Source organism: Epinephelus moara, chromosome 15, assembly GCF_006386435.1.
Source record: "Epinephelus moara isolate mb chromosome 15, YSFRI_EMoa_1.0, whole genome shotgun sequence".
Taxonomy (NCBI): domain Eukaryota; kingdom Metazoa; phylum Chordata; class Actinopteri; order Perciformes; family Serranidae; genus Epinephelus; species Epinephelus moara.
In genome coordinates this window covers 16,960,835-16,984,852 of record NC_065520.1, presented here as the reverse complement: position 1 = coordinate 16,984,852, position 24,018 = coordinate 16,960,835, and the positions used below count along the sequence as shown (strand labels likewise).

The 24,018-nt window shown below is 42.7% G+C and overlaps 1 protein-coding gene across 1 annotated transcript in view; it reads left to right on the top strand.

Annotated features, from left to right (window-relative positions):
- LOC126401750 (activin receptor type-2A) overlaps positions 1–24,018 on the top strand; it is a 68,925-nt gene that overhangs the window by 17,830 nt on the left and 27,077 nt on the right. The window contains exons 2-4 of the mRNA XM_050063226.1: positions 12,796–13,003; positions 17,092–17,222; positions 20,162–20,316. Of these exons, the coding sequence (XP_049919183.1) occupies positions 12,796–13,003; positions 17,092–17,222; positions 20,162–20,316 (494 nt within the window). The remainder of the gene's footprint in view (positions 1–12,795; positions 13,004–17,091; positions 17,223–20,161; positions 20,317–24,018) is intronic.

Here is a 24,018-nt window from a genome sequence, read left to right as displayed (position 1 = left end):
TCGTACTCACGCCACGCCAAAGGGTTTTAGTTCACCGTCATGGGAGAGTGTGTAAAGCTGCCAATATTTGAACGTAAGAAGTAGGGCCCAACCAATATGGATTTTTTTGGGGCCGATGCCGATGTAGGGCCCAACCAATATGGATTTTTTTGGGGCCGATGCCGATTCCGATATTATGGAATAAAAAAAACTGATAACTGATATATCGGCCGATTAAATTTTTACGTTTTTCAATTTAAAAAACCCCGAAATACCTGCTTTTGATGGCGTAAATATAGTTCAAACACTCGTTACAAAGATATAAATTGAAGGAAGAACATTTTATTATTTTCAAATACTTTTACAACTTTTGGCCGATTGCCAATTATTCTCTAATGGCTATAATCGGCCGATTAAATCAGTCGGGCCCCGGTAAGAAGCTGCAATAAGAGTATTTTGGGGTACTTTTATGGTACTTTTCTATGAAAAATGACTCAGACCGATTAGTCAACTACTAAAATAGTCACCGATTATTTTAATAGTCGATTAGTCATTGATTAGTCAACTAATCGCCCTATATGTAATGTCATTTATAACTATCGCTTACCAAATGGCAAAGCGAACTGGCACTGACTACGACTGAACGCGTCTCCTTCTGTTAGCACTGGGAGGAGAGCTTGTTAGCTGTTAGCAGCCGGTGGGCAGCGGAGTCCTGTGGTGTGTTTGGCTAACTGCGCTAACAGAGCTAACAGCTAACATAGCTAAACACAGCAAGAGTAGTGAGAGAGTACCTGTTCAGAGGATCTACTAGGGGGGTACCATATCATCTCGTTAACGATAATACTGGTATAATTTTTAATCTCATACGCAAAATTCATATCGTGATACTCGCGATATTTATACTTGTTGACATATTGACGTCATACTGTTACCCAGGGCAACAACAAGCATGGCTGAAAGCGAAATCATGAGCAACTCCACGGTGGTTCCAAAAAGAGGAGCAGCTTCAGTAACGTGGAATAAACTGTGGCGTCCTGAATGTTTTACTTCTCAGACTCTTTTAGTGACTTACCGCTCAGAGGGAACACAGTCAGCGGCTCCTCTGGCAGCAGCACAGCGTCTCTCCCTCTCGGGAGATTCTGTGTCGTCAGGTGATTTTTGCCGTATATTTACAAAAATATTTCTAATCTGTTTATCTTCTCATTTATTGAGTTAAAGGAAAACTGTGTGAAGTTGCATTTGGGCCGTCAAAAATGTATTTTAGCCACTTGTAGCTTTTTTGATTTCTCATCCCTAAAAACCTGCGAGTATCATTTATTTACCTGTTTAATGAGCCACCTTTCGGAGAAGGTTTGATAAGAGCTGTAGCCCGATCCTGACAGCTTACAGAATTTGTTGCCTGAACCCAACTTCACCCTGGAGCCACGTCAAATCTCTCAATTCCAGTCCCTTTATATCTCTCCGATACACACACACAGTCTAAACTTGACTGTCTTCTTCTTCTTCTTCCGCTGCACATGTACAAAATAATTGGGAGACTTTTTTCAGACACAAACTTCTGCTCTTATTCAATGGGTGCAGCAAGGTGTTAGCGCTACTATGATTAGCAGATTTCTACTAAATGTATGCAGTTATTCACACACGCACAAGCTGTATTTAGTTGTGTCTTCAGTCAGTTATGTGGGGGAGGAGTGTCAAATTGCATCAGGAGCAACAACAAGTACTGCTGGGAAGCCAGGAGGCCAGCTCCGCAGACAGCATCTCGACCCCTGGCCCCAGCCCTAACTTCTTTATTCAACACTATTCAAAAATCATCACTCACATTTGTTTTTAGTGCTGGTCGCACATATTCCCACACCAAACCAGCGCCCCGAACAACCATACATCACCTCAAATCTATTTCATCTCTGCCTGGACGCAGATGATAAGTTGATCCTTAAAACAAATTCCATCATAACGAACAATCCCTGCTCCTGGCAGGCGCACAAAAAAAGCCTTGATGAATGAGTTGTTTACCTACTTCGAGTGCAGACCCGGCCCGCCAAAATGCCTTTTCATTATGAGGCTACAGAGCAGAGTGCAGCACAGCCTGCCCCTGTGACCAGTCACAGAGAGGAAATTGGATATTAGTTCCTGTATTCCTCAGCAGTTGTCAGGCAAAACATGCCTGATGGACAGTTCTCCAGTCTGAAATGTCACACTGTAATGCAGTTATTGACCGATAATAAACTCACCTGTATTATTTTTCTGTCGTTTACTTTTTTTTTTCTGTCTTTGGAGCTTGCTGCTGCGGCGTTTCCGACCCGGAGATCACCTGTCAGTGAAACCAGAAACGTGAAGGCAGTACTTCCCATGTAGAAGGAAGCAAATAAACAGTACAGGTTGAATCATTGTGGTGTTAAGACAGCTGGCAATGGAGACAGGCCAAGTATACATATATTTATGTAAAGCTATGGTATGTGTTCAAAACTGTGAGGCTAAAATGTAGCCTCTTTGGCAGATGTTGTTTCTCTCTGTAGAGCCCGCGATGCTGTTAAAACTCAGAGGAACAAAACTGTTTTTCCTGCCACACAAGCTCAAGGATTCCTAAATTAATCAGACACTTTATCTGTTTCTCCAGCCAGCTTTAGTTTTGGAGTAGAGAGAACAAACCCCCCCAGGCGTCAGCTGGCTACCTGCCAGAGTGACTTAGTCGAAATTTCTCCAACGTTTGGCAGGTGGTTGGTGGTCATTTCCCACCCAGCATGCACCTCACTGGCCCTGGCCACAGATCAGACCAGAACCGTCTCTGCTGCGCGGCTCCGACCTTGTCGCCCTCGCACTCTGCTAATAAAGAGACATGTGCTAATACACAGGATCTGATGTAGCTCTCCCTTGTGATTTTTCTTTCCTCTTTGGAAGTCTGCCTCGTGTTTGGGATTGAAGTGGTGGTTGAGTGAGTGCATGTCATTGGAGAAGAAAGTAAATTTGTTCCAGCTCGTGCTACTTAACTGTCTCATAAAAGGAAATGCTAAGAGGAGAAATAGTTATGGTCATATCTCACAATTAGTAAGTCAGAGAAGAAATGGAAACAACCAATAATGCTGTATTTCAATGCAGTACTCATTTGCACTCAGAAATATTTAGACATCCAAAACCCATCTTTAAATAGAAGCAATTAGGCATTTCCTCATTTTCTGTCGTATATATAATAATAGAATATCGGATCTTCCTATTAAACATGGCCAAACTTCCAAATAATGTGATAAATGTATGTAAAAGTAATCCCTGTGAGCAGACACCTCAGGCTTCAGACTGTTCTTAATACTGTGTCCAACAGTTTTTCTACTTCTTGCACATTACTGCAAGTGTTTACATTACCTAGCCTACACTGCTACATGTAGCTACATGCTAACGTCAGGGAAACATGAAATCTTGGTTGCCGTTGTCGTTTATTTCTCCCTGATTTCAGATCATATTCCCACTGGAACATGTCTAGTTTAGAAGCTTTTATTGCTATTTTTTTCACAGGAAAAAGTGCCGCTGTTCTCTGTTACAGTCATTCCCTCGGCTGCAATTACACTGCTACATGTAGCTACATGCTAACGTCAGGGAAACATGAAATCTTGGTTGCCGTTGTCGTTTATTTCTCCCTGATTTCAGATCATATTCCCACTGGAACATATCTAGTTTAGAAGCTTTTATTGCTATTTTTTTTCACAGGAAAAAGTGCCGCTGTTCTCTGTTACAGTCATTCCCTCGGCTGCAATTACACTGCTACATGTAGCTACATGCTAACGCCAGAGAAACTTGAAATCTTGGTTGCCGTTGTTAATTTCTCCCTGATTTCAGATCATATTCCCACTGGAACATGTCTAGTTTAGAAGCTTTTATTGCTGTTTTTTTTTTTTTTTTCACAGGAAAAAGTGCTGCCATTCTCCATTACAGTCATTCCCTCGGCTGCAAATACACTGCTACATGTAGCTACATGCTAAAGACAGGGAAACATGTCGTCTTGATTGCCAATGTTGTAAATTTCACCCAGATTCCAGATCATATTCCAGTTGTGTTTTGAAGCTTTTATTGGATATTTTTAACAGTAGTTAGTTTCACTGCTCTTTGTTACAGTCAGTCCTTGGCTGCAAATACGCTGCTACGTGTAGCTACATGCTAAAGACAAGGAAACATGTAATCTCGGTTGCCGATGTGGTTAATTTCACCCCGATTCTGGATCATATCCCTGCTGGAACATGTCGGTTGTGTTTTGAAGCTTTTATCGGATATTTTTTAACAGTAGCAAGCTTTTATTACTGATTTTTTTTTTATCAAGAAAAAGTGCAGCAAATACACTGCTACATGTAGCATCTAACATGTACATCTAACATCCAGGAAGCATGTAATCTTGGTCGCTGTTGTTGGTCATTTCTCCCTGATTTGGATCTTATCTTCGCTTCAACACATCCAGTAGTGGCTTAGAAGCTATATTGGTGATTTTTCATGGTTGAAATTGCCGCTGTTTTCTGTTACAGTCATTCCCCGGCTGCAAATACAGTGCTACATGTAGCTACATGCTAACATCCGGGAAAACATGTAATCTCAATTACCGATGTTGTTAATTTTACCCCGATTCCAGATCATATTCCTGCTGGAACTTGTCTGGTTGTGTTTTGAAGCTTTTATGTGTGATGTTTCATGGTAAAAATGTAATGACAATGCAGAGACGTAGAGATTCAGAAGGCCTGGAAACACCGACCAATCAGAGCAGACTGGGCTTTTTCGGGAGAGGGGCTTAAAGAGACGGGCTAAAATGGAGAGTTTCAGACAGAGGGTGAACACAGGTGTTCCAGCACAGACAGTATGAGGAAAATCAAGTGTTTTTTGAACATTAAAACATGTCAACATGTTCTAGTAGAAGCCTCAGATACAAGTATGAAACTGAAAATGAGCATAATAGGTCCTCTTTAAAGGACATAAGAGACCAAAATGTTCTTTTACATGACTGTCTTTTAAAATCCTCTCTCGTAGCATTATAAACTTGTGTTACTGTCGATACTCCTACAAGCTTGCCACTGACAATTTGGCCTTTTTTCAGAGCTTGTTAGTTGTTTCATTTACACAAAAACACAAATAGAGAAGTATAATAAAGTAATTTTAATGGCTTCTTTTAGCTGGCACATCCCAGCGTTGTTTAATAACAGCAACCTGTGCAGCTTGTTTCCTGACTGTAATTTGGTTAATTATCCGCGGCATTGCTGTGAAGTCGCTCGGCACACACCGTGATTGAACATTTAAGCTCTGGGAGGCTGAATCAATTTCGCGGATATGGTTTCCTTTTTGAAGCTTCAGGTGAACCCGGGCCAGCAGCAAGTTGGCTATTTGTCAGCCTTCGGGTCTATCTGAGTGCATCTTGCTATCAAAGAGGAAAGCATCACCCTCTGCGTCCCGCTCTGGGTGTCAGGGCCTCCACTGCAACTCTCAGATTCAGGTTCTCAGAATTGCCTCTACCTAACATGACCTCTTGGCCACTGTACAAAAGATTGAATTTTCAGAGCCAGCAGCAGATAATCAGTAATCTCCAGTCGCAGCATCTCTGCCAAGTTCGCAATCTTTTCCATCTTCGTATTACACTCTCTCTAGTGAGTCACGTCCTCTGTTTGCCGTCTAATTGTTCTTTAAAAAATCCGGTCTAATTGCCTTATCAGATTGTTCTGTGCCTCCTGCACCCTTATAGTTTATTTCGTGCAAGTTTGGGAGCTTAATCACTGCGGGAAAGAGCATCAGCTAAATGCCCAAAATGTAAAAATTTAAAATGTCAGAGTGAATTTTCAGAGCCACCAGGCAGCGAGCGAGGGGTGAGGAGGGGGTGAGAAGCAGTTTTTCAGAAAGCCCCAGTGGATTGAGAAGTGGGTCGGGTGTTTAGACGTTTTGCAGGAGAGGCATTGCTGAAATGTCCGCAGCTAAAGTAGGTCGCGGTTAACCTTGATAAATCTCCCGTATGACTGGAGGAGAGAAAGGAGCCGCTATAAAATGCTATTTGGTCATTTCTTTTCACGAGAAGAAAGGAGACCACGTAGGAAGGAGAAACATGCATTCTTTAAGGTGTTGACTAATTGTGTTTCGTCTTTTCTTCTTTGTCGCTTTTGTGCAAATATTCACCTTGATGAAGCAAAGGATAGTCGGAGCTTTTCTTTTGAGGGAGGCGATAAATTAAACATCACAAAAAGTCTTTTTCAGAGGTAGCCTCACTGTGAGCTGACCTTCCAGCATGACCTCACAATCAGCCATCATTATTAATTAGTCACGTTGATTAAGAATAAATAGTTTAGCCTTTCTCTCATTCCTTCGCTTTCCCTCTTTTGTCTCAGGTGTTTCATTCTCTTGTTTTGACACTGACATTTCTCTTGAGCGCACGATGAATTAAAAGTATATTAAAATCGTCATCACCAAGAGAACGACCTTGCATTGACAGCACGCGGCTTTAGTCGCCCAACGCTGGCTTTCTTTCCCCATCTTTCTCTCCAACAAACCTCATTATGACAAACAAAGTGAACTTGTGCCACATGTTTGACATTTCCATGCGTGAAATATCTCTCCGAGACAAAGAGCCCTCTCTCTTTATTGCCTGGATGTGTGCTTGTGGGTGGAAGCCCTATTGTATGTCCTTGCACAATCGCTCGTGTAGGCTCTGCACTCGCTGACATTATCCACTTTAGTGAACTCTGAGCTGCGACTTACTCAGAAGATTGATTTCTCTGCTTTATATCCTTCATATCCGCCATACTGCCGGGCAGCTCTTGCCCACCTTTGGCACACGGCGCTATAGGCAGCCGGCCTGCATTGTCACCTCGTTTCAGGGAAGTGATTGATTTGAGCTCTTAACGGCTGTATTTACAACGGAGCACTCTATTTGCAGTTCACATGGCTCGCAGCTCTTTCTCACACGGTGTAATACCTGAACGGAGGCGTTATCAATAGAGCTGTTGCAGCTTGCCTTGACTGAATAGAACAAAGATGACAGGCTTTTTGTCTTGCTTTTTAAGTTTGAGTAATGTCGTGTTTACAAGTACATCAGGTTAGTGTCATTTTACAGACATTTAAGATTGTCTCAGAGCATGTATTTTACAGGTGTACACTCAGAGGAAGGAGCTGTGTTTCTGTCAAAGCAACAAGTAGATTCAGTGCTTTTCTCAAAGCATAGTGGATAACATAAATGTAATCGAACAGAGGTCTTCAGTATTGACAGAGCAGAGACCCCAGACTACATATACCGTATAAAACTGAGTTGCACTTGAGATAATTCATCCCTACGCCATAGCCTGACGTGCACCTCCCCAGAAATGTAACTACACGTCGCAGCGACGCAGACTTCCTGTCTATTTTTGTAAGCTGACACCATTTCCCTCAGTAAAAAAAAAGCTTTTATTTACTTTAATTTCACAGATAAGACAATAAAGCCTCCACAAAAATATCATGTTAAGTCTTGTTTGTGATTTATCCTGGCTTCATATGAGCAGAGGAAATCCCTGCTAGTTTGTTTGGAAAACGTGTTTAGTATAAGACAGTTGTTTTGTCAGTGAACCTTGTGAGTTGTAATGGAGACAAATTTTGTTAAGTTACCTTTGTTAAATGTTGCTGTTGTCCCTGGTTTTATATGAGAAGAGGAAAAGTCAGCTAGCTGGTAGGCTAATTTATACAATGTAAAATGCCATAGGCTTGTGCTAATAACGTTAGCATGTTGTATTTGTTTGGAAAACGCGTTTAGTATAAGACAGTTGTTTTTTCGGTGAACTTTGTGAGTTGTAATGGAGACAAATTTTGTAACGTTACCTTTGTTAAATGTTGCTGTTGTCCCTGGTTTTATATGAGAAGAGGAAAAGTCCGCTAGCCACTAGGCTAGTTTATACAATGTAAAATGCCATAGGCTTGTGCTAATAACGTTAGCATGTTGTATTTTTGGGGAAAATGTGTTTAGTATAAGACAGTTGTTTTGTCAGTGAACCTTGTGAGCTGTAATGGAGCCAAATTATGTGGATTGACCATTGTTAAATGTTGCTGTTGACCCTGGTTTTATATGAGAAGAGGAAAAGTCCGCTAGCTGGTAGGCTAATTTATACAATGTAAAATGCCATAAGCTTGTGCTAATAACGTTAGCATGTTGTATTTGTGGGGAAAATGTGTCCAGATAAAGACAAGTGTTTGTCTGTGAATGCTGCCAGTTATAGTGAAGCTGATTTGTGTACTTGTGTTTGAAATTGTCTCCATTAAGACATGTTTAATGTGTGTTTTCGGTGCGTTTTGAAGTGACATAGACACACCACCGCGCAAGTATAAATGCTCACAACAGCGGAGGCCAGGTCTGTAGGCTACAGCATAGAGCTCATGCACAAGTATAAGTATGCAACCCTAAATGGCACACATTAGCTTGGTGCCTGGTCTTGTCTTCTACTACTACTTTTCTGGGGTAGCAGCCAGCATTTAAGGTGCTTTCGTGCCCTCTTGCCTGGTGTACGGGTGGCTTAATTATGTCAAACATTTCTTATGTTATTGTCAAGGGAAAATATATTGAGATAATCGTCATTATCGTTTTATTGCTCGGCCTTACTTTGGCAATAAACTCCTAATAAATCAGTACTTTATCTTGGTTTTATTCTTCCTGCATCACGTCTCCAGCAACAGAAACATACAGTATTTTCTTCACCTGTTTTCTCTGCTCTGCACACTCATTATTATGAGCTGCGTGTAATGAAGTTGATACAGGAACTCTGGCTTATCCTTCCTGCCGCATTCATTGTAAATCACTCCCGAGTAAAATGGAAATGCGTATGCCAAGCACCTCGATGTAACGTCCACGGGGATCAGCGCTAGCATGGCTAATGCTGTTACACCAGAAGTGGCTAATGAGCTAACCTTCCGCTTTACCTCCGCATACCTCTCCATAATTATCGCCTTCAGCTCCCACGAGGGCCGGTGGAGGGAACGGTGCATTCATTTCCATGTGGGAAGAATAGAAAGAATAGAAGCAGGGCGCTAAACAACAGACACTTAAACCGCTGAAGAGTCTGATGGAGTGGATGAATTTACCAAACACTGCCGGGGATGTTGCATCTCATTTTTTAGACAGAGTCACAGCACGCATCACGGTGCAGCAGTATCACACCAGAGCAGGTTACGTGAGGACAAGGTGCTCCAAAGAAAACAAACTGTTTCCTTATCTTTTGTTGCTCTAAGGTGATCTGTAGTTCAAGGAAAGCAACACCCTCAAGGCATGATGGGATATCTAAACACTTGAGTTTAATTCAGGAGTTATTGTTTGCATTGTACTTTTAATGGTGTTTATTTTGTTAGTTGTATTCAATGCAAACACTTTACATCTCTCCTTCTCCTCTAATCCCTGCTGAGGATTTGAGTGCCTTGCTAAAAGGCAACTTGGCAGATGTTTGTGATGGAAAAAATCAGTTAGAGCTCTTTTTCATTTGGAGCCGTCAGCTGTCGTGAAATATGTTTTTTATTTGATTAAACAAAATGCACAATTAAACACACACCTAGAAATTGATTAAAGGCACTTTCAAAGGAGTGAAATTTAAACCACATCAACCACACGTCAGATGATGTCATCCTCCCTGTGTGGTTATTATATCTGCACGTTTGGGCAAACTCTTTTTTTCCACTCGCAGATATAATATACCTTTGTGTGTCTGTACGCTCGCCGGGGCTCCGTTCATTCATCAGCCCAGACTATTTCTCTGCTCGCGGTCACACAGGCAACAGTTCACAGTTGCACCTGTTGCTGTGAAATAGTTTGGGGCTTCACGGGAAATGGATTTGACGAGAGAAAATGCTGTCAGCGCTGCTAAGAGGCAGAGTGACCTCGTCTGCCGGTGAAGTAGCCACTCTGCGCTCTCCTCCATCTGCAGCTGTTAATGCCGTTGAAAAGAGACCTGCGGCGCTTCCGGGGCCTGGGTTGGCATTAACCGGCTTTACTTAAGCAGCCATTTTATTGAGAAATACATCATCTTCTTAAAGGTAACGTCCATTACGCAAGCCGAGCCCTAATTTCTGGGAGCATCTGTGACCGGAGACACGGTCAGGGCGGACAGGACACGTCTCCTCTGCGATTTTGTTTCACTGGCAGAGGAGAGCGGATAATCATCACATAAATCGGAGCTTTGTTCTTTATTTGTCCTGCACTTTTCGGCTAAATTACGGCGTGCTTTTGAGACATTAAAAGCAACAATAAATACAAGCCATGATGAGCGCTAAATCGAAGCAGTAAGTAGATCCCAAACCTCATTTATCAAACATTATAACCAAAAAGGCAGCATTTAAATTCAGCATTTTAACACTTCAGACACAAATATAATGGACGTTATGGAGTTTAAAGGTCCAGTATTTAGGATTTCGGGATGTCTACTGGCAGAAATGAAAGATAATATTCATAACCTGGATTTAAGTTGTGTTTTAGTTACCTTAGAATGAGTCATGTGACTCAAGTCAAGCGTATGTCGCTCATTTGAGGACTTAAAACTGCTTGACGAACGTTGATTAAAGACAAGACTTGACCTTGACTTGGTATTCATGACTTGAGACATGACTGACAGCCAAAATACATGGGTCGAAGCGGGGTTTTATACCTGCTACACAGATTCTGTCTTTGCATTGTGTGGTTGCCGCCAGCTTCACTGCGTGTGTTGAGCTTTGCCAAGTGGCAATGCAGTTGGTTATGTAGGGTTTGGAAGCGTATAGGCTTTATTAACTGGCACTGAATTAATTAACTGAATCGTCTCAACAACAGGATGCATTGATTTGATTGATTTATTTTAATGTGGAATGTAAAAAACACCCACAGGGCTGCTCTGCTGCTTCACATCGCCTCTGGTACCATGAGTTATTCATTTTAATGATTTTCAAACAGGTTCAGCTACATTTTTTTTCAATATTTTAAAATGCTTGGACCTTGAAATGATGACGAAGGACAAATCTGGACCCCGTGGCTCGACCAGTTAGGATAGGATAGGTTAATGTGTGAGGCAGCTTTCATGGAGGAGTCTAGTCCAACAATTATAAGATTTGGATTCAATTTGGATTATGTTGTTGATGACGGAAGGAAGATGAAAAATCAGACATGATCACCACATCCAACTTCATCACTACAAACCCACAAAGAAAGGACAGTGAACGTCCCGTTTTAGCTAATTACCGCCTGTCGAATAGGGCTGCAACTAACGATTATTTTCATTGTCGATTATTTCTTCGATTAGTCAACTAAAAATGTCGGTCTGTCTCGGCCAAACCCCAAAATTATGTCATCTAATGCCTTGTTTCGTACTCACGCCAAAGAGTTCTATGAAAAATGACCCAAACCGATTAGTCGACAACTAAAATAGTCACTGATTATTTTAGTGGTCAATTACTCATCGATTAGTCGACGAATCGTTGCAGCCCTACTGTCGAATCATCAGAATTTCATACTACTTGACCTGTGACTTGCTTGACTGATAGCAAGGACTCAACTTGACCTGCTTGAGTCACACCACTGTAACCCGAGTCTTGCTCAAGGCTCGAGACACACTTATGACTTGCACATGTGTGACTTACTCCCTCCTCCTCTCCCACGGAGTCTACCATGTTGTTTCTACGGTGTCTTTCCGATGCCACTAAACCCTACGCACTGGGACTCAAAATAGACAGACTTAAGAGACCATAAAAAGTAGATTAACCTGGCGTAATGTGCCATTTACATACATAGTTAATCATAAAACATGTTGTATGATGAGGGCTGCAGGCGCTGAGAGCTCATAACCATCTGACACATGCACTGCCTTCGTCTTCCGGAGTTTGACGATGCGTTCAACACACAAACAAGTCACATTTTCACAACAGAGAGGAGTAAGCTGCTGCCAAGTGTGACTTTCAGCAGCAAAAAAATTATCACCTTGATAAGTATGGCAGTATAAAAAGCAGCTTTGAAATTTCTTGGGTCAGAGACTGAGATTTCTCATGGCATTGAGCAGTGGGCAGTGCACTCGGATGACTGAGACACAAACCTACTTATTGCACCTTCGGGAGCGCAAACAAAGCGATACGTAGGAAGCAATCTTGGTTTCCTATGTGTCTGAACTGTTTGGCTTGCAGCGCTTGGAAGCGAGCGAGCGAGCGGAGGCTGACTATCTTCAGTCTTGTCAGCAGTCTAAACTGGACTAACTCTCTGACAGGTGATGAGAGGCGGCAGCAGCAACGCTAAACTGACAAGCTGTCATGCAGTATTTTTCCCTGGATATCGGTTTGCGAGAACCTGCTGCCTGCGTTCATCCAGCAGGAAATCAGAGTCCCCTTTATTTTGGCGGGGAGGGAAGTCAATTGGCTCGGTGGAGCAGGATTTTGGTTTCTCTGCTTTGCTTTGTGTCCCTCTGTAACCTTATTTCCTCTGTCAGGCCTGGATGGTTTTTTATTGCTCATTTTAAAAAAGCTTTCATTTTTCATTGGAGTATCGACTCTGAAGCACTTGGGAACTCTGATAAAAAGTAGCACAGGAGTGAATTTTATTATTACTAAATGTTTGACGACTTCACTCTATCACATACTTTGAGGCTGTAAAGAAATGTCCTTCCACCAGTTATTGAAACAAAAATAAATGATCTTCTTTGTCGGTGACAGCGGAGACATAATAACCGTTTCATCTCCCAGCAACAGTCTCTTGTAAATCCTCAAATTAAAAAAGCTGCTTTCAAGTTTTTTAAGAGTTCACCTGACAAAGTGTTTGATATTTTTAACCTTTATCGCAAAAAAAGACACCTCAACAAATCAAAATTAAAGATGGCCCTTCTTTGTCCTCTCCAGGTGCCATCCTGGGACGCTCGGAAACGCAGGAGTGCGCCTACTACAACTCCAGCTGGGAAAAGGAGCGCACCAACCGCAGCGGCATCGAGCCCTGCTATGGCGAGAAAGACAAGCGGCGGCACTGCTTCGCCACGTGGAAGAATGTCTCGGGGACCGTGGAGGTCGTCAAGCAAGGCTGCTGGCTGGACGACGTCAACTGCTACGACAGGTACGCAGGAAGCAACAGGAAAAAAAGTGAACAACAAATCTGTGTTGACACCGGCAGGAGGAGAGCTAGTTAACGTTAGCTGTTAGCAGTTAGCAGCTAGTGGCCAAACTAACCGCAAACATGGGTTGCATTGCGGTACATCATGATGTGTTCAAGCTCTATTCAGAAAGAAATAGTCCTGGGAAAAGGTCGATGATAACACTCTTATGATGTGTTCAAGTGTAATCTTGTAAAATTTAGTTTTTGGCGACTTCTTGATGTTTTCACAGCAATATAAAACAGATATTAGTGAGGGAATTGTGGTAAATTATAAATAGTTAAAAGGCTTTTGAAACAGTTATTTTGAAAAAGAAAAAGATGTTTTCATGTAAAAGAAGGTGGACTTATATTAGAGGTTGGTACATAATAGTATGATTGAATTTCTGCTCCTTCAAATGTAGTGTAGCATTAGTGGTGTCCTCAGTGTAGTTATCACTTGTCCTTAACTTTTTCTTTGTGTTTCGCACGTCCAGGATCATTAATGAAGTCCAAAAAATAATGCATCCTATTCACTTACAAAATTCAGCTGCTGACCATGTCTATTTTGAAAACCTTTCTCGCTTGTTTTCAGTCAGAAATAAACAGTTTTTATGCCTCCAAGGCGCCATTATGTTTTTGGGTTGTCCGTATATTAGGGGTGGGAATCTCTAGGCACCTCACGATTCGGTTCAATTCCAATTCCGAGGGCAACGATTTCGATTATAAAACAATTCTCAATTCTAAAATGAGCCAATAGGAAAATTTACACTAGATATTGAAAAACATTATTGTAATGAAGCTGGAAATACATATCCAGTGCATCCAAACTGTATTACTGACTGTGGTTGAGATGATTACACTCCACAGGTCCATCCTCCTCATCCACAAATCTCAACGGGACTCTTCTGTCCCTCGTCGACCTCCTCGACATTTCTTCTCCAGTATTTACAAAACTATGACCAGTGTTGGGTAAGGGTTACTTTAAAAGTAATCAAAGTACGTTACTGCGTTACTTTTTAAAAAAGTAACCAGTTAATTTACTGCCTTACTCCCTGAGAAAAGTAACTCAAGCACTTTTAAAGTACTTTTGAGTATTCTACATTTCCTATTGGGCAATGGACCACAGGGCGCTAAGCCTACATTTTTTTGTCTCCAAAATTAAAGTTATGGACCACTTGCCCTTCACTGAGATCCAGTTCTCCCATCACAGCCGTCACTTTGACCAGTAGAAACACAGAACGATCTGCTGCCGTAGACAACTGTATGACAACAACACCCCAGCGTTTTTAATATTTCCTCTAGGGATGTTACCACACAGAGTAAAAGGGGGAAATGATGGTGTGAAACAGCAGAGGCACTTTGTCAACCCGCTGAGTTAACGTTACTGTCATTAGCATCAAGCTAGCAAACAATGGTACATCCTCACGGTCGGACATAAAGTAATAACATTAACAAATAGCGGCGGGGCTTTTACTCACCACAACTGCAGAGGCTCCCAGCTTCATTTGAAACAAACTACATTATAGACGGTCCGTTATTTATTAATCCCTCTGTGTGTTTATATATTTACTTTTTATCCGCTCCGTTGTCTTTGTAAAGTTAACATATCGCACCGTCATTTCAAACTCAACACTTGTTTCAAATTAAAAGCCCCTTATAACCTCGGCTGAGAGAATCCCTCCATTTTCTAAATAGGCTTTTATTCTGAAACATTTGTCAGAACTTCCTGTGGAAGATACAGTAGCTTGACAGTTTACGTATGGCGCTTCAAATGTAGCTCCTGCCATCTGCTGACGCTTTTAGGTGACTACAACAACATGTCGGCTGGCACATGAACACACACAGTGACTCAGATAATAGTGAAAGTAATAAAAATAGGACAAGAATAACCCGATGACATCACACACGCCGTGAAAGACGACCGGGGATAATTGGCAAAAAAACACTCAAAAACACGGCATTAAAAAAAACTCCAAAGCTCTCAAAAAAACACAAATACTATTATTTACAACACTAAATCTTACAAAGAAAACGAACGCCACCAGAACTCCGTTAAAACACCACTAAATCACTCAAACTTGCACTCTCCTCGTCAGCTGTCACTCTCCTCCTGCTCTGCTCACTTCCCTCCCCTGCTCCACAAGTAATGACGTCTTTTCAGCTTCTCAGCTTTCAGAAGCTTTTCAGAATAAAAGTAAATATAAAAATAAAATTAAAATCGATTGAGTTTTCCACGTCGATGCTCGCATCGTTCAAGACAGAATCTTGATGCATCTAAAAATCGTTTTTTTTCCCCCACTCCTACCATACATCCATCCGTCCCATACTAATGAACACGATAGCTCAAGAACACCGTTAGGGAATTTCTGCAAATTTGGCACAAACATCCGTTTGGACTCAACAATGAATTGATTAGATTTTAGTGGTCAAAGGTCAAGGTCACTGTGACCACAACTCAAGAATTCATACGCTAATTATGACAAAATATCACACAAATATCTAACAGGATAATATGATGAAGTGATGATATTAAACATCCAAAAGGTCAAAGGTCAACTTCACTGTGACATCATAATGATCTGCAAAAACTTTTTTTTTTTTTGTCTGTTATTTGCCGGCTAGAAGATGTTAAGTGTTGTCGACTGTCATGGCTAAAGTGAAAGTAAAAGCTGACCCCAGATTCACTTGCGTTTGGTGTTTGGTCTCGTTATATTTCCGTTTAGTTTTTTTTTTGGCGCTGTGTTTTTTGGATGCCTGCTGCTTCCGGTCTGGCACCTGGTCGCTACCTTTTTATAAAGCCCCGATCTTACCTGAGCGCTGTGGGGTTACATGCCTATAAATGTCCCGAACACAGAAAATAAAGAAAATACAGAAAGAAATATAGTCTATACATTGTTTCTAAGGAAAATCCTTCATGTAAAGTCACCTGAAAATAAATATGAGCTGAGACTCTGACGAAAAATACACCACCACACATAATGTACCTTTAAGTTGCTTTCTACACTCAGTTCCAGGCGGCATTTTAAGTTCTCTAAAGCCTGCAGACAGCCCTTTGCAGTATGAAAACATATCGCATCTCTGCGGCTGATTTTATGGGAAGTATCTGGTGTCCTTTCCTCACACTGTCGTCAGAAACATTGAGGAACAATTGAATAAACCGAATTTTGCCCTCGAGCTCACGCAAATGAACATTCTGGCACTTTTAATTGTAACTAGTGTTCAGCCTTGCTCAAAAGCTGTGCGCTCATTTCAAGCCTCTCAAAGGCAGCACATCATGACAAGGGCTCGACTTGAAATCACCTTGAGCACATTTTTGTTCCTCAGTGTGCGTCCTCACCTGAATGACTGGCACAAGGCTGCATTTTTAATTACCTGCTAGGCGGAATTTAAATGTCTGCGTGAATCTCTGCTGAAAATACATCCAGTTAAAACCCCAGAACAGCAAACATATTAATGCGTGGTGTTATTATAGTTTCCTCCTCGCTGGAACATCAACCTGGCACCAGATGCTGGTTTGAGCCGGTTCTGCTTGTGCTTTCCTTTGATTCCTGAGCGATAAAGTTGCTGTAGATTCTGCAGCCCGCACAGTTTGGGTACCTCTGCTCAGACGGCGCCGCCTCGCCTCCCTGGAGAGTCCAGAGCAAGTCGAGGGCGGCTGCCACTTCCTTTGGCTTTTATCTGATGACTGTGTGAGTGTGAAAGAGAGAGCGAGTGTGTGTGATTGTTTGCATGTGTGTGTATTGGCGTGTGTGGGAGTTATTTTATAAATGTTTTTCTTTCATGTCTTCTGCGGCAGAGAGGAAGGAGGAGAGTGTCTGCGAGTGTGTGTACGGTCCAAATGTGTGTGTCGATGCTTTTTAGAAGACATCATGTCTTCTGCAGTGAGTGCACGGGGAAGTGTGTGAGCACATGCGTGCACATGCAGATGATGGTTTTTGCGCGTGCGCGCGTGTGTGCACTCACTCGCACTTAAATTAAATAAATTGCTCCCACGTCCTTTGCACGGCGCAGAGAGGAGGAGAGATTTGTGGGCTCCTTGTTTCTAATTTCCACCTCCATGTCCTCTGCAGTAACGAGTGTGTGGAGAGGAAGGAGAGTCCAGACGTTTTCTTCTGCTGCTGTGAAGGCAACATGTGCAACGAGAGGTTCCTGTACGCCCCTGAAGCGCCGCAGAGCGACCCACACCATTCAACCGCCTACAGTATGTACAGTCCAAAATGCACACCGCAGTTCTCTCCTGAAAATGACAAACATTGAGTGTTTACAGCAGGTTTGTATCGCAGCCACACCTACAGTTGATTCTCTGAGCTTAAAATCTCTTATATTATCTGTGTGTTCAGGTTTACACCATTCACTCCAAAAACACTCCCACACAGGAGCGGGGAAAAGTATTTCTAAAGTTCCATCATCTCCAAACATTGACACAACATCCAGGCTTTCACTCTGAAGAGACAGTCCTCCACAGAGTGTAATATAAGGCACTTGTGCTCTGGATATTTGCCAGCTCCTGAGCTTACAGGTGTTCAGGTCTTGTGCTTTGTGTGGTGCAGCCAGAGTTCAGGTGCGGATGTTCTCACCTGGAGCAACATTTTGTCATTTAAAAGAACGATGATATATCAGGACGTGTTTATGTCTCGGTTTGTGGAATCCAGTGAAAATGTGGCAGTTAAGTCTGTGTTTGTGCTTCTTAATGTCAGCTGCTGCCAAATATGTAAGCAAAAAGCCTTAAAGGGACAGTTCACCCAGTCCTGTAGTGCGGTTTATCAGTCTAGATAGTTTTGGTGTGAGTTGCCGAGTGTTGGAGATATCAGCCGTTGAGATGTCTGCCTTCTCTCATGTTTAAAGGCCCTGACACACCAAGCCGACGGTCAGCCGTCAACCAAAGCCGGGCCGTCGGTGAGCGCCTGTCGCCCTAGTTTTTGCGGTGTGTCCTGCACCGTTGGCCCTTCGACGTCAGCTTCTTTTCGGCCGATTGAGCATGTTAAATCGCCGGTGGAGCTTGTCGGTGAGAGAGATCACTCTGATTGGCTGTTCAGGTTTTATTCCCTCGCCCCTGTGGCGAGTGAATCTGCCTGTAGTGAAACCGGGGCTAACCGGTGCTTCCTCCTCAGGCTCCACTTCACTCAGCTGCCCAACAGATTCGCTGCTTCTTCCCACTTAACCTGAATAACAAACTGAAGCTAGCTGGGAGCGGCTAGCGCAGCATGACGGAGGGACGCACAGCCAGTTAGCCTCCGCTAGTCTCTGAGCTAGCCCCGGCTTTCCGTTTGGATCCAACCGGAGCACTGAGCCCTGGTTTGTTATTCGGGTTTATCAGGCAGCTGAGTGAAGTGGAGCCTGCGGAGGAAACACCGGGACCGTCTGAATGTAACAGTACGTGGAGGTGCTGCGGTGCTCGGCTGCACAGATAGGAAACCCCTCGGCTGACAGGATGTACCACTCTCTCACTCCGCTCTCTCTCACGCAGGCGCAGAACGTACGTGCTACTTGGCCGTCGAATGTAGTCCGTGTAGTGTGTTCAAATGCAACTGACACAGGGCGACGTGAGGCGACGTAGACGATGCAACAGTTGGCTTTCATCGCCGCTAGTTCTTTGATGAACAACACCCGCCGACTGTTTCACTGCGCAGAAGGAAGCGTGCATCTACTGCTAGCAGCACTAAGCTAGCTAATGTTACAGCTCAGCCGAGGACGATGTCATAAATGTTAACATCTTGCGCTCTTATGAGCACAAGCCTCTCATCCATGAGTAGATGCACTCTTCCTTCTGCTCGGTGATACAGTTTGCGGGTGCAGTTCGGCAAAAAGAGTTCCTCAGCCCAAAGCACTTAAACTTATTACCAGTGAATGTCTACAGAACAGCACAACGTTATTTAGCACAGAATTGACCATAATGAGGCTTCCAGGGTGTTTTCAGAGGCGTACTGCAGGGGATAAGGGTCGTCCGCACCAAGAACGATAGCTAAATATGTCATTTTAAAAATTATTCTAACTCAAGTGGCAATGACAGATGACAAACACGCAAGATTAGGCAACAAATTTCACATTAAAGAAGCATCATTTTCATCTGTAACTCCTTTAGTCCTTGAAGAATTTCGTGAACACATATCCTTCAGTTTTTGTACTTTGTTTCTCTCATAAACATACAGTAGTAACAAGTCTTTCCTTAAGCTGCCAACTTGTGTTGTCGACAATATTCCTCCTGCGATAGTGCACATTTTCTAAAGCCTCAGAGACTGACACACATAGAGGCAATAAAGTGCAATATGTAATGATAAATATATGTATGATATGATGTGCTGGAGCAGCAGCGTTAAATTGAATTGATTGAATTGTGTCCTTGGTGCCACTGTTTGGACGCTCACATCGTTTTCGCTCTTAGTGTGCACGGCTTTATGCAGGTATGACTATTCCAAATGCAAAATGATGCCACTGCCTTGAGCCGATAATATTTTGTTGTGTGCTCACCCCTGAGTAGAAACTCTGGTGTCCTTGCACTCATCACTTTCCAGCTAAATTGTCCAACAGGCCCGTCTGTCTCTTCACATTCCTTTAAATGTGACTTTCTGAAACCTGCAGACACCCTGTAGAGAAAAGCTCTCTGACAAATGCCCCGAGTGTCCCACGATGCAGCTGGTGCAACCCCACCGGCCCTCCCCTCCACTTTTCCTCCCTTTCACCCCCGCCCCGAGGACGACAGTGGCGTTTGGCGTCCGAGCGTCGGTGCTTCTGACAGCACTGCCGAATCAGACTGTCACACCTTGTGATGGGAGGACAGGCTGAGCCAGCAGGCGTCACCCGGCGACTCCTACAGGGGTCGGACACAGTTCAGAGCTCTGCTATTTTTGGCAGGCGGATTACGTTATGTCACGAGATGGATTTGCTAATCCTGCTGCGTGTGTGCATGTGTGTGTGCGTGTGTGTGTGTGTGCGTACATTGATATGATTCCTAAGCACAGTAAGCTGTAAGCAGGGTAGGAGCTGCACTAAGAGATGATGTAGCACAATGTCAGGAATATCAGACATGCTCTTCTCTTTCTTTCTTCTTTTATGTTTTCACCTTGACAACATTCATCATTATATAAAGATGAAATTAGCAAGTGCTGTCTTGTAATTCGTCTTCTTCTTCTCCCCCCACAGCCACCTCCAACCCATTTTCCCAGAAGCCCAAGCTCTTCAGCACTCTGCTTTACTCCCTGGTTCCCATCATAGGCCTGGCCGCGGTCGTCCTCTTCTCGTTCTGGATGTGGAGACACCACAAACTGGCCTACCCGGCGGCCCTCGTCCCGACACATGTAAGAAAATTCGACTCTTTAAAAAAGCTCCAAGTTCATGACCACGTTTCTGTCTCCATCTTTGGTCCACGACGCTCATCACTGCAGTGTGTTTCCAGAGGTCACCTGTCAATCAGGCGGCGTGGCGGGCGTGGGACTGTGGTGTCCTCTTTCCTCGAAGTTGCTGCTGATGCAGTTAGAGTTTCTCTTTTTGTCTGTTCAGCCGCCATGGCCACTGCGTCCCACTTCATCTGTTAATTGCAAACAAAGGGGAAATGTAAAACGCGCCAGTTCCTCGCCTGCGTCGCCAGTGATTTATTTCTTGGAAACACGTACTGTAAGTGCAAACACAGAAGCTTGGAAATAAACAGAGGAACAGGGTTCCTACAGATCCTTAAGACATTGAACCATTGGTGTTAAAATGTCTTAAATCATTGTTTTTAAATTGCAAAGACATGGGATGGGTTTTATGAATTGTTTTGTTCTGATGTTGCATTTTAGTCTCAAAATAATTGGTAATATCTATTCTCATGCCTCTGAGGCTTTATGTTTTCAGGTTGTCCGTACATCCCATTCTTTTCAGCACGATATCTCAAGAACACCTTTAGGGAATTTCTTTAAAGCTGGTACAAACATCCACAACACTATATTATATTATATTATACTACAATATTATGTGTCCATCTGGGAGAGACAAAATCGGCAAGAAAACTTGCCAGCAAACACCAAGTATTTCCCAGGTCTTTTAAACTCGTCTCTGCCAGGAGACAGAAACGTCAAGTTTTGATATTACAATAAACAGGGTTCCAACTAGGGATGTTCCTGGCGACTAATTTCCCTGTCGACCAAACGAAAATTTTAATTAAGATGAGTCGACTAGTCTGAAAAAGGGAAAACACTCAGAAAACACTCAGAATTTAGCACAATTTATTGTTAAGTATTTGAAACATTGTCCCAAGTCTTTGATGCCTTTAATCACAATCTTCAACGACCATGTTGGATTTTAAATGCCGCTGGAGTACGAGACACTGCTGTCTGACAACTCTGTAGCACCCACTAGTGGCAGGTGGCTGCATAACATGAGAGGGTGGATGTTTTAATCGTTAGATGACAAATTGCGCGCAGCCCTAGTTCCAGCAGTCATAGAAAACCTGGAGAAGTCATAGAAGTTCACAATCACATTTTCTAGGCCTGGAAAAAGTCATGGAATTAGTCAGAATTATTTAAAGTTGGTTTTTTTTTTTTAAATGTTGTTTGTTTACAATGAAATTGTTACAATAATATTCTATGTAATGTGGCATAACAGCAAATTAATTTCCTGCAGCTGTCAACTTAACGTAGCTCCAACACGCATCCATGTGGGACACCGTTCAGTGAACCATTTGGTACATTTTCCTCCTTTGTTTTCTGCCTTGGTTCGTCTCTCTTCATGTAGGCCAGCTAGCTGAAATTATCTTTGAATAGAGATTGAGTCTGATGTGTTTGAAGGGAAAAAAATCTTTATTACAGGTGTTTGAAAAGTTAAGAAAAGGGAAAAGTTTAGAAGTTTTGTCCATTAAAACGTGCGCGAACCCTGAATGAAAAACTAGGCGAAACATCCCTAACCTGAAGTATTTGATATCGGTTCGTGTTTGTTTGCTTTCCTCTTCAGTTGTGGTTTAGACGACAAATCGCGCGCATCCCTAGTTCCAACAGTCACAGAAAACCTGGAAAAGTCATGGAAGTTCACAATCACATTTTCCAGGCCTGGAAAAGTCATGGAATTAGTCAAAATTCTTAAATTTTTTGTAAAAAGTAATGAATTGTGTTGTGTATAATGAAATAGTTACAATAACATTCCATGTAATGTGGCATAACAGCAAATTAATTTCCTGCAGCTGTCAACTTAACGTAGCTCCAACACGCATCCATGTGGAACACCGTTCAGTGAACCATTAGGTACATTTCCGTTGTTTGTTTTCTGCCTTGGTTCGTCTCCCTTCATGGATGCCAGCTAGCTGAAATTATCTTTGAATAGAGATAGAGTCTGATGTGTTTGAAGGGAAAAAAAATCTTGATTACATGTGCGTAAAAAGTCACGAAAAAGGAAAAGTTGGAAGTTTTGTCTATGAAAACATGCGTGAACCTTGAATAAAAACTGGGCAAAACATCCCTAACCTTGAGTATTTGATATTGGTTCATGTCTGTTTGATTTTTTCTTCAGTTTTGGTCATTGTAAATTTTTTGCTAACCCTTTAAAAACTAGCATGATCCTGCTTAAATCGATCTAAAATAAGAACCATAATATCTGGAGCGTTTATTCTTTCAGCAGCAGAAAGCTGAGGCTTCTGTCCTCCCCGTCATCTCGTCATTACCTCATGTTACCTTACCTTACATATTACATGATCTCCCCAAGGAATTTCCCCACAGTAGCCGTGGAGGATTGTTGTTTGCATCATTCTGTATATATCAACTTAAAATAAAAACCATAATAGCGAGAACGTGTATTCTTTTAGCAGCAGAAAGCTAAGGCTTCTGATTTCAGTGTCACTGAAGCGAACAGAGGATACGTTACGCACTGTGCGAACACATGTGGTGGCACCAGAGGAATGAGTGGTGAATCTATCACACTCAGAGGATTAAATGTCACTCCAAGCGGCATAAAAAACATCGTAAAATATCTTAAATCCAACTTGCCTTAAGTCATAGGAACCCTGACCAAGACAAAGCCGCCCTTGTAAACTTCAAAACAAACTAAAAATGGTGACAGAAAATCTCTCCTTCAGCTCCGGTTGATTCTGTTGATTTGTATTTCCTGCCTGAGTCAACGCTCGTTAGTCGCCGCTGTGAAAAAGAAGACTTGCATTGTTCAGAGTTTGCAGTGATACAGTAAAAGAAACACTGCCTCCTCTATTTAACCAACCTTCAACTCTACCACTGATCTAGTTTCTCAGCGGGCTGAAACGGCCTTGGCCTTTCCCGCCCCGTGCAGCAGAGGGACACAGCTACGGTCAGCCAGAACAGACACACTGTGCGGAGAGTTTACGTCGGGATAATTGCTTTTTCACTTTCTCCTTTCAAAGTTGTGTAGAGGGATGAGAGGAGCCCTGATTCTGTCTGTTTCTTTTTCCTTGAGCCTCCTTTTCTTCTCCTCAGACGTGCTTTTGAAGCAGCAGACTTCAGTTGAGATGGTTCATATCGTGTCAGAGTGGCTTTTAATCAAGGTGGTGAAATAATTACAAAATAGAGCTTTGACCCACATCTGATCGCGCACCCGTTCACCTTTCATTACTCCTCATTTATTCACAGTCATTTTCTTCCTCTCCTATTCTGCTGTGATCGCCATCAGGCTTTTTCCAACGCTGCTCAGTTGAAAAAAAACTCTTATCTACACTTTTGATCATTTCATGTCTTCACTTGATCCGGCCAGTTTCATCACCTTTGTGAGTCAAATCTTCGCTCTTGCATGACTTGAGAATAAAGCTGTTTTTCCTGACTTCCTGGTTCATTTAGTTTTCTATGATTTTGCGGCGGTTTTAACCCGACGGCAGCGCGGCTATATTCTCCGCTGCTCGGCAGCAGGGGAAAAAGAAAACCCATGCAGAGCTTCCACCGTATGGAAGAGGAGTCAGGGGCCTCTGCATTATTGATGAGGCTTTATATAGGCAAACAAAACTAAACACAGAGACGCTCGCAGCTCTGCCTCGGAGGATGGCGGCGGCGGTGGTGGTGGGGGGTGGGTGG